The sequence below is a fragment of the Gallus gallus genome, chromosome 5 (genome assembly GCF_016699485.2).
Source record: "Gallus gallus isolate bGalGal1 chromosome 5, bGalGal1.mat.broiler.GRCg7b, whole genome shotgun sequence".
NCBI classification, from domain to species: Eukaryota; Metazoa; Chordata; class Aves; order Galliformes; family Phasianidae; genus Gallus; species Gallus gallus.
This window is the reverse complement of record NC_052536.1, coordinates 12,730,545-12,742,066: the sequence shown is the minus strand read 5'-3', so window position 1 is coordinate 12,742,066 and position 11,522 is coordinate 12,730,545. Positions and strand designations below refer to the sequence as shown.

Sequence of the window (11,522 nt, the reverse complement as noted above, 5' to 3'; positions counted from 1 at the left end):
CCCTGCCTCAACAATTTCCTCAGCTGACTTAAGCACCATGGAAAGTACTGATGTGGGGACATCTTAGTATGCCATAAATCAGTTTTCATACCCTAGCAAGAAAGGAAAACCACCTGCATTACTCTATGGAATCTCTAAAAACACTGGTGCATAACACCACCCAAACACTGCAAGCCAGCCCAGCTGCCTAGAGGTTAAGGAAACTACTTGCAAATAGCGCAAGTCTGTTCTGCTTTACATTGAAGAACTCTCTAATGCAACTTCTAGGTACTGTTTTCTGACTGCAAAGGAAACGACCTGCATGCACACTCACTGAAGAGCTGTGCTAGGCCAAAGAGGTGGCATGGCCTTGTTACAGGCCTCAGAACTAACTACAACAAGCGAAGGGAGTTCTATTGACCCTTAGAGGCATTACGGACCAGACAGGCACCAAAATTAATGTTTCACAACTTTAATAGAATATTCTATCTATTCTGTACAAATTGAAAACACCGTATTAAGTTACAAATGTGTAAGGTAAGGCTGGAGCACTCTACATGCCTGGTCACAGTGTTGATACAGCTGCTATTCAACTGCTGCCAGAGGTTGGCAATGGATGCTGAAACTAGAAACATGTACCTGAAGTGCCGCACAACAACAGAAAGTAGTTTTGAAGACTTCAGAGCTTGAAATAAAAGAAATTGTGGAATGAAATAATTTCAGTGTTGCTAGTAAGACACCAAAACTTCAGATTTATTGAATTCAATTTCGTTAAGCTTCTGTGTTCGGAGTATAAGGTCTTCCCATGCTGGACACTAAGCAATAAGACTACTGGAATTTTTCTGGTTCTTTGGCTGCAACCCACTTCCATCAACAGCAACAGTTTGGCCTTTGTGTTTTGATCTCCATCCAGAAGAGTTGTCATTCTGATGTAAGTTCATTTCTTCTGTCTAGGCTACTACATTGAGACCAATTAAAAAAATTTGTTTAAAAGTACCCATATTTTATGCAAAACAGGAAGAATATTTTCAAGTATATTAAAAACTATTAAAAAGCACTAATTCTGTCAAAGTACTTACAAACATGAATAAATAAATAGTAAGATGAACAACTAAGTCTCAAATATGACACCCCCTTCCATGAAGTAAAATTACTTCAATTCAATTGGTTGTACTGAGATAATAAATATGACATTTAAAGCTGCTCAAGCACTAGTTCGATTTGTAGGTTGCAAGAAACATTAAAAAAGGGGAGAGGGAACTAGCAAAAAGTTCATATTGCTCTGTTTCAGCTACCATACATGTAATCCATTCACTTTAGCTCCTCAGCACATTGCTACTCCACAATTTTCAAGGTTAACAAGAAAATGGAGAATCTTCACTTGGTAGTCTGGACTATTCCCCTATGCATAGGGCAAAAGGCTCTAAAAGGCCTACCGACATACTAAGCTACAGTGTACCAACGGCTGTAGAGTGTGCTTTATTTAAACCTCTTATTTCCCAAATGCATTGAAGTTGCCACTGTACATGTTAAGCAATAAAGAAAAGTTAGTGAAAATCATGCATTTTAAAACAAATTAATTTTAAGCATTGTTAATAAGATTGTGCTGCAGCGATGAAGTATCCTGAACTGCAGGCCAGGTATCCAAATATTTGTTACATGTTGTTCAAATATCACTTTGAAGTGGTACTTCCTTATTACTGTTGTTTGCATTCAGCAGGTTGGCTGGAATCTTTCTGTTTAAATGGAAAAAGAAGAGAAGTTAGAAAACAAAACAGCATGCAATAAAGCACTTCAATGAATAAAATAACCAGAGCACACGGTTTTAAACTAACTAGAGATCATTAACATACAAGAAAAGTTTATGTAAACTCAGGTTAGTTCATAAAGGTCTGAACAGCAGTCATAATTTCTTTCCCTCCCCCTCTGTAACTACTTGATACTATTTTTTAATCTACATTTGCATTCTCTAAACTCCATCTAGTAGGTCAAGGTTCAAAGAAATCTGAAAGCAAATCATTTCCTATTCCTCCCCAACTAGAGGCTCAGCATGACTTTCAGTTCATATTAAACTGTTAAGCAATAAACTGCCATCTCCCTCACCAACTTGGAGGAGGGAGGCAAGCAGTGAAGTCGAGCTGCTTATTTTGCAGCATGACTGAGTTTTTACTTGATAGCCTTGCCCTTTTTGTTAAGGTGATAAAAATGTACTTAATGTGCTGGTTTCTTCTAGTTTCTGCACCACCAGCAGGTAACTATTCAACAATTTAAACACCAGGCAAGAAGTCCATATGTTAATTGAGTATGCAAAAGTAGAAACACCTTCATTAGAGAGTAAAACAATTTCCCCTCTGGCAAAAGGAAGTGTACTTGGGAAAGAGAACAAGTACTCTAACAGCTAAGAACTTCACATTTTACATTGTACATCTTGCTTTTTTTTGTTGCTGTAGTAAATCAGCGCTCTTACAAAGCAGAAGAATTTTTCCAGTGCTGTCTGCTTCTGCCTTGACTGTTCTTACGGTTTACTAAGAACAAAATAACAGTCACCAAAAGCTTCTCAATTCTAGTATTAAAAAAAATCAGCTATAAAACATGACACCTTGAATACCATGACTTCAAAACAAGATGTTTCTTGTTAACTATCCTGGAGGAGTTTGTATGTTGCAAAAGGAGTAGGCATGCAAGAGTTAATTATGCATCAAGTGACCAAGAGCTAAAAGAACTTAAGCTCTTTGCCTAGTTGAGGATGAAGCAGTGTAATTAAGACTCCTTCTCAGAACATTTGCCCATTTGCTGTGCTAAACCTCACTACTTTTGCCTTCATCATCTGAACTACAGCAGCAACATGAAATACAGCCTATTTTTGTCTTTTACATAGGTACACCAGAGATGTTCCAGACTTCTTTCTTGTGGTTCCCCCCCCCCCCCCCCCCCCCCCCAGCACATCTGGCTAACTTCAGCTTTGCACTTTCTCATCTCCCTGGGTTCCCAAGTAACATGAACTCATTCTCAGTGATCCAGGTCTAAAGACTGCATGGAATTCTTCTTGAGAAGAGACATGTTTACACAACATTACGTATCGCTATTAGAATGACCACTGCAGACATTCTGGCCAAATTTTAACCCAAACTCTCATAATTTCTAATAAATTTCTTTGTACTTGTCTTTATTTCTGTAAGCATTTTTACATATGTTGTTATATTCTGAATTAAACAGATTTCAAAGATTCTCAACGACCTTTCAGCGTTGATTACTACTCTCAAACAGAAAAAGAAAGTACAGTTTAAAAGGGCTCTCATATACATGTCAGCTGTTAAGAGACTTTCAAGAAAAATGTTGACAGATATGCTGTCAACTGTAAGCTAGGAATGTTATAAACTATCTTAACAATGCTTATCAACTGTTTAAGCAGGGCATAAGCAGCAAGATAGTATCTCAGACCCACATTCCAGCATTATCATTCTTCCACTGTTTCAGTAGTATCACACGACTCATGCTGAGCAAGCCAGTACATGAGCTTTGTGATGGCTCACACAAATTCAGTCAGCTAAGGATTAAACAGTAAGGTGCACCAGCACGGGCTATGACTGCACTTTCTTCAAGTTACAGCTGCCCCACCAGGCACACAAAAGCTGAAACTTATTTTTGGCATGTAATGGATCTCTGAGGATCCAGGCCCAGACTCTTGTGATTGAGATACTGCATCCGTACTCTGTCAGGCAAAGCCAGGAGTTTGAGCTTGCTCTTCCCATGGTGCCCAGGTTGCTGATGACATTTGGACAGCCAGCTATGATCAAAATCCATTTAACAGCCTTGTAGAGGCTCTGCTCTATTTATTCCCCCCACTCTAGCAAGATTACCATTCACGCTGTCTTTAAATTAACTTCCCAAGGTATCTTAGAAATACTGGTGAATTCAAGCCAGGTATTGAAGACTAAAACAAGACCACAACTGACAAAGATGAGAAGGAATTACTTTAAACTAAGTGTAGCAGTAAATACGTGCTGAGGTTCATTACCACTGCTACATGGACATGCAAGGATTCTCGTCATAAAGATGTAACCTATACAAATCTTGAGCAATGACTTCAGTTCAAATGAACAGTGACAGGATTTTTTTTTTTAATTTTAACATCTTTAAAGTATTTCATTTTATATTATTTATGATGTGTAAGCAGCAGTTTAAACTACTTTGAACCCTTAATTCCAGTTTGAGAAACTGTTCCAATGGAGATACACAAGCGATTGAAGTGAGACTCCCACCTACTTTCAAACTTTCTAGTTTTTTTCCTCCTTTGCTAACTAGGAGATCAACCCTAGGAGATCAACCCAAGAAACACACCTATGTACAGACTGCTTCTTCAGACATCAGCCATCATATCAGTTAAACTGCACTAACTGCTTATGGAGAGAAGACAAGCACTGAATTTCATGAGGAAGTTTCACCAAAATCTTGTAGGATCTGAGGGCTGAAATAGGGAAGAAAAGCAGCTCTGTAGTAGTAGACTTCTCTACACAATTGCTTCCATAGCTTTCACACACCAAGCCTTCTGCTTTTACTCATCCAATTAACCTGGTGTCCTAGAGAGTAGGGCATATGTCCAAAGCAGCCATGCCATTTTCCTCAGTGACTTAATGCTTTCAAGCTAGATCTTTATTTCATGTGAAGTCATTACTTAAAACAAAAGAACCCAAATTTCTATTCATCTTCAACAGGCAGGGCATATTCCAGCTGAATCAAAGAACAATCAGGCCTTCACTCTCCTTACTTTTACAGATCACTTTTTACAGATTCTTGTGTAATGGAAGCTTCCATCTGCTAAAGCAGCCAGGTAGCCTGTCATATCTCCCTTGACTCCCAAACATATCTTGCTGCCAGCAACACTGGGATCAACATGGGCAATAGGTACTAAAGCTGATGATCCTTCTAGCTCAGCAGGAAGAAAGCCTTTCAAGGTTTCAAATGTTTTAGCATGAAATAAACTCCAGCTTTGAGTCCTACAGTTAAACCTCATCTTTGCTCCTTTTCTTTACGTTCTTGAAAAGAAAGCAAGGATATCAAATGCATATACGGTAGGTAAATTCATAGCCAACCAGAGCTAAGCAAGAAGGAGGTCTGAACTACTTCTTCCACAGAGAAAATGCTACAAAGGTTAGCAATAGACGTTTTCAGAACAAGTCCCTCTGCTGCTGTTACTGAAAAGATAGACCAAGTGTATCAATGTAAGAGTGGTCTCTACCCAACAACGGATTTTTAGTTCATACCAGTGCTCTAAATTACCCAATTAACTACTTCTCTATTCAAGCACAGAGGCAGTAACGTTAAATAAAGGCAGTTAAACGAACAGGACATGCAAGCACACAGAATAATATAGCTTATCAAGATAATACACTAGTCAAAATATCCTTTGAAGTTACTTCCACTTATACGACTGCTCAGTCTTCCAAAGCCACAACTTAGACATAGCAGAGAATAAGTCCTTCGTGTAACAGATGATACTGACCTGGTCCTAACTGAACACCTCAAATGTACTTAAATCTGACAGGATTGTGAGGGATTAAGGACAAAGAGTTGACAAAGCAAAGAGAAGAGTGCCGACATTTATCTAGTAAACGAAATACAACAATAAAAGAAGGTAAAGTGGGAATGACTGATGAGGAAAAACTGGATACAAAACAAAAATAGACTGAAGAACCATTATTTTGGTGTACGTGAAAATGAAAGCTACTCTAGATACAAGAAAAGCTGTGGGGATGGACACTGAGAGACAAAGAAGGGCAAGTGATGGGGAGGGACAGGCCCAGTTAACACAGTGAACAGAAGCAGCAATGGAGAACAGGATTAGGGGCACTGGCCTTAAAAGGCAAACCCAGAATTCTGTGTTTACTTGGAAAATTAAAGCCAGCAGCTAACAATTTTTAATTGTAGTAAGGGAAAACAGCTGTGTAAGACTGCAGCAGGACACCAGATAAGCTGGCATGACAAATGTTGCTCTGAGGTCTTACTACAGCATGTGAACAGACAGCGCAAGTATGCTGAGGCAGCGTGGCTGGTTTTTCAAAGCACATCAGACTGGAAATAAAAAATAACAGCTGAACTGAGCAACAGCAAAGAAGGGCAATACTTATGTGGAGATAGAAAGAATATAGTTCCTCATAAGCAATTAAAAAAAGAAACATACGAGCCTAGAATACAAGAAAAGCAGCACTGAACCTGTTGCAGGTAGTGTTCTGAATGAGGCATGAGAAGAGAGGTGAAAGATGACAAGACAGAACGAAGAAACTTCTTTTAAATAAAAGAGATAAATGAGCAAGAGAACAAAACCTGTTTGGAATCACAAGCACTGAAGAAAAGGTCTCTTCAGAATGACTGACTGAATTTGTCAGGCAGTAAAAATATGAATGCTGGAAAGGACATACCAAGTCAGTCAATGACTTACAAGAGTTCTCAAGGAGAGCAGAGGAGATATTTAAGAATTTGCAAGTACACTAGAAACAGTAAAGAGATGCAACATGAAATCAGAAACAAGGAAAAATGAAGTCTGACAAGTCTCAGTATCTTTTATCTTCAGTCTATAATATACAGTTTGTCTGATACAAAGGCAAAACAGAAGTTGTGCCAGGAAGGCAAGGAGGTCATTCTGAAAAAATCTACTTTAATTATGATTTAAAAGGCATTCATCTCTGTAAGCATTTATTTCTATTATTGAGTTTTACTAGTAAAACCTCAAGTTTCCATTCCCCCCTTTCTTTAACCCAATACAAGGAAATAACAAAACAAAAACTAGCAAACAAACTACATTGCATGGCTACAATGGGACTCTTGGAAGTTAGGTATGAATGGAATTCCACCTTACCTAGAAATGTATGAATGATAAACAGACTTAAATTACACCTGAATGGGAAAAAATTGAAAGGAACTGTCAGCATGAATGAAAAGTGAAATGTACAAAATAATACAGGAGGTAACAACTACAACCTTCCAAGGTATTTCAAAAGTTCTTCCTACAGGATGCCAGATTTCACACTTCCTCCATTACGTCTTTTTCAGCATGAATATACTTTGACTCACAACTAACATTTGGTTTCCCAGTTGTCCCACCTTCTCCCACTACAGGTACATGACTGCATTTTGATCCTTCAGAACACAGCAAGAGCATTCCTGTCATTGTACAGTCTCTCCACAATACAGACTGTCTTTACCGATATGTCTTGTCCATGAAAAATAAGTTCAATGCTCGACATGGTGACAATAAGCATTTACTAGCAATATGATGTATGTAAGTCAGAAGAGCGACATGCTAGGCTGCTTTAAGACTTTCATCCAAAGATCAAGCACTTTTTCATCTATGACCTTAAAAAATAAAAGATTAAAAGCTGATGTTTTAAGAACTAAATGCATTGAAGTATGTCACTGTCCCAGCTCTACTAAAACTAATTTTTAGCTTTAATATGACTGAAGGATTAAAAAATACCTATCAGAAGGAGCACTACCCCTCCGGCTGAATTTCAAACCAGCTCTCATCAAGTTTAAAGGCAAAAGTTGGGGACGAACTTTTTGATTTCTAGCTGAGTACAGACACGTGCCATCTAACCTGCAGTCATTAGAACAACCAAAAAGAATAATTCTGAACAAAGAACATAAGTAAATGAGCTAGCTGAGACTTGTCAGACCAACTCTAAGTCAAAGTTCAGCCACAGAAAAATATCTGCAATAAGACCTTCCTAAAGGAAGAGAGATACTTACTACACAGAGGTAGTACTAAGAAGTAAAGGGACAAAGTTAAGAAGTTATCTTTCCCTTGTTGCAGGTCTGGGAGACCAGAAAAAAAAATCGTTCTTAATTTATATTTATCTAAACATTAATTTTTCACTTAAGAGGAATTTGAGTACTGCGGAAGATGAAAACAATACAGTCAGGAGCTAGCCAAGGGTTTTTGCTTGATTTATTAGTGTTTTCACAAACTGCTGCAAGCTTAATTATGGTTTTTAATTATGGCCCGTACTATGCTTAAACACACTGAAGTCTTTACCTTAGGATCACTTTCTGCATCTTCCTCCTCTTCTCCCTCCTCTTCCCCCTCCAACTCCTATGACAAAATAGAGATAAACTAACAGAAATTAAAACAGGTTAAAAGTGCAACTTTTTGCAATGGAGAAAAAAACAAAATAGCAAGTGATATTACCATTGTATGCCAGAGTGTTTCAGTTGTCAACATTAAAACTAGTTGGGCTAGGATAAAAGAATTCAGCATCTTCAGAAATCTTTATGCAAAAGCTTTTAAAAAGATTTAAAACAGAGATTTGTAAGATTCAGTGAGACTTTCTAGCTAAGCTGCTGCAGTCTCCTAGCAATATCTGAAGTCTCATTTGATGCATTGTTTGGCATTCTGATAAGTAGTATTTGTGTCTGAGTTTCTTCTTTCTCTTGACCTCCTCTCAAAGAGCTTATTTGGACCACTGTGGCTAAGTTTGGTATTCCTGTGCAGGATTTTGTAGTATTTGTGTGCTGCTGTACACGTGCCTATAACCAAGTATCACTATCCCAACACCAACCTGGCATTTGGGACAGATTAAAAACATGCACAATTGTAACAAAATCCAGCTTAAAAAAAGAAACCACCATGGCTAACCTTTGACAGCCCAGAAGTCTGTATTTTAACTTACAAAGGGAGAAAAGCAACTGCATGCTGAAGGCTGCCAGCTTGCATTAGACCACCAGCTTTATTACTTTTGATTAATTCTACTCTGGTGATCTTGATGACATTCAGGCATGCACTTTTAACCAGTCAGCAAAAACACAAAAACAGTGAAATAAAAACATTATTACCTATCAAGGATATTAGTTTATTCATTGGTTTTGTGCAAAGCCTTTCATGGTATGCTTGTATTCATCTAATATTGCAGTAAATGGATCAGAACCCTTAATATAACTCTTATTCTAAATCAAACCATTAGCCTAAGTAGTTGTTCCCTCTTCCTTTTTTACCTTGTGTTTGGCAATGATCAGTCTCAAGGCTTATGACAACCAACAGCTGAAAAACAAGTTCTACTACTGCCTAAATAATAGATATTTTAAAATAATATTGAAAGGTCTTATCATGCAGCACTCAAAAAAAATGCTTCAGTACAACTATTTCTGACTGGTGTCAAAGTAGTTTTCAAAATAGTAAAAAAAAAACCTGGATGGTTTTCTCTTTTCTTTTTTTGAAGAAACATACACAGACTTTACAACACAGGAATGCTGAACTCTTTTGGAAAGAAGTATCATACACAACTTCAGAAACTGGAATACAGTAAATAATTAGTTATCTATAAAAGATGTAGTATGCATCTCACCTCCTCTTCACCTTCTTCACCTTCTTCAAACTGAAAAACAAGACCAAAAAGATCTTATTAGACCTGCTGATATTTGCATAAAAACTTCTGCAGCAACAGTTCTAGTACATTGAAATGCAATATCTGAAGCTAAGCTTCTTCCAGAAACAAGATTTGAGAGCTTACAATAAATGGAATGCTTCTTTCCTACTCCCAAGCAACAGGAACCTCCTCAGATATTTTTGTTGTTCTCACATAATACTACGTATTAGACCAATCACAAAAGTGAGAGACTATTCCCACGTACACAGTGACTAATAAACAAAATGCTGATGTATACATACATTATCATCATCCTCTATAGCTTCCCCTGTGAAATAGAGCACAGCACGAGGGACTATCCTTTCACGGAAGAAGTGACCAATTTCAAAATCTGCAGCTAAAGTGAACTCTGAATCTTCATCCTGCAAAGCAAACCAGTTTGAAATAATTTTGTTCCAGCACATCACTCTTTTTTTCCCCAGTAGAAAAACATTACAGGTTTGAGAAACATCACACGACCATCAACACCAACCTTCCGGTCATCAGTACTTAACTTTGCAACAGAAAAAGAAATACTGAGTCTAAATCCAGATTTTCAAAACTGCCATTTAGAAGTGTTCATTGCCTGTATAGAGGTTACTGGCCTGCTAAAACATGCAATTAAATAAAAGCTCACACTGACTTTGCTGGTTCTGACATGATAGAATTGTTCAGACTGCCTCAGTCTTGTGAAGAGCTGGTTATCAGCTGAGTGATTAGAAAAAGTAAATGACCTTTTCCCAAAAGTGACAGTCACAGACATACTCTATCTGCAAGACATGCAACAGCAAAACGTCACAGGATTACTCCAATAAGGCAACAGTATCTTTCATTTTATCAAGGTGAAGTTCAACCTCAGCAAAAGCAAAAATACCAAAACCTCAATTAAAGAATCTGAATAGTTGATATGAAGATGTCTAGCAAAGATATGGCAAAGCAATCCTACCATTTCAGAAGTGTAAACTTACCAATGACTCTCCATCACCAGATACTGCAAAGAAAAAAAAAAAGGCTGTAAATACAAGCACTTTTGTATAGTCTAGCCCTCTTCAATATTCCAGATGACAAAAAACAGTACAAATACACTTTCTCACAACAGGAAATACTGGTGCAATTAAAGACTTCAAAAGCTAACTATGAAACCTTTACGACGATTCAAATCAGTCTTAAAACAATCAAACCTGTGAACTGCACTTTGTATCCTGTAATAGAAGCACCAAAGCTGCCATCCCAACATCAAAGATCTTTGCATGGGAAATAACCTTCCTACAAATGCATACAGATTGCATTTACCCCCTTAAATAGCAACACTACTTATTTCTGCACAAATGCTGAAATTACAGCAGCTTTATTTTGCTAAAGCACCATAAGTCTTCTTTCCCCAAACACAGATCCTCCCAAGTAGGCTGACGTGTCATGAGGAGTTGGCAAAGTGTTCTGAGAAAAGGCTTGATACTACAACCAGGACAGACTGGATCAAAACACAGTTATAAGTGCGCTGCGCAGAATTAAGGAACGGGACTTCTGTTTTATTTGTTATCATTTTGTTTAGAAATAACAGAAAATCCCACAGGTTTCCACCCTCCCATTCAAGTGCCACAGGTACTGTGAACCTACTGCAAAATGTATCATTTGGTTCTGTCTGTTCTCAAGTTGAAAATGTGCTATCAACAGCCAACAGATACCATAGCTTCGATATTTCTTGCACAGCTATGGAATAAGTCCTTTACATATTAAAAACCCAGTATGAAATCATCGTGAGGTTAACTAATCACTATCCCTTTCTCAAAACAGCACCTACATACCTGTTCCTGTAAGAAAAAAATAAGTTAAAGGATATTTCTGTACCAAATAAACTAACTTTGGGAATGCTAAACACTTGTTTTGTTCCTATGCAAACAGGGATTTGCAATGGGATTTAGAAGGGGCAAGTGTTTTGTAAAAGCCCATAGCTGAATCACAGGTCCTAATGTTGTTTTTCTTCAGTACTACTCTGATTATAAACTGTTTCTTCCATCCATATTTGAAAAAGAATACAGTGGGAGATGTATGAAAGAGAACGTTCCTTGAATATATCTGAATTGCTTTAAATACTTAAGTATATATCTAACATTAAATAAAGCAGGAAAACTAGGAAGGCACGAT

General features: G+C 37.6%; 1 protein-coding gene across 8 annotated transcripts in view; it reads right to left on the bottom strand.

Moving 5' to 3' along the window:
• Nucleotides 1-435: 435 nt before the first annotated feature.
• Nucleotides 436-11,522, bottom strand: part of NAP1L4 (nucleosome assembly protein 1 like 4) — a 26,282-nt gene continuing 15,195 nt past the window's right edge. For 5 of the 8 annotated variants that reach the window (XM_015286593.4, XM_046941619.1, XM_015286590.4 and 2 more), the window contains exons 12-16: nucleotides 10,346-10,368; nucleotides 9,641-9,760; nucleotides 9,318-9,347; nucleotides 8,012-8,068; nucleotides 436-1,715 (exon numbers count right to left, since the gene is read on the bottom strand). In XM_015286593.4, coding sequence (XP_015142079.1) covers nucleotides 1,677-1,715; nucleotides 8,012-8,068; nucleotides 9,318-9,347; nucleotides 9,641-9,760; nucleotides 10,346-10,368 — 269 coding nt within the window. In that variant the 3' untranslated portion in view covers nucleotides 436-1,676. Of the gene's footprint in view, nucleotides 1,716-6,835; nucleotides 6,874-8,011; nucleotides 8,090-8,187; nucleotides 8,212-9,317; nucleotides 9,348-9,640; nucleotides 9,761-10,345; nucleotides 10,369-11,522 lie in introns of those variants that run through there. The other 3 variants (NM_001006469.3, XR_006939302.1, XM_025150688.3) reach the window with 3 other exon arrangements.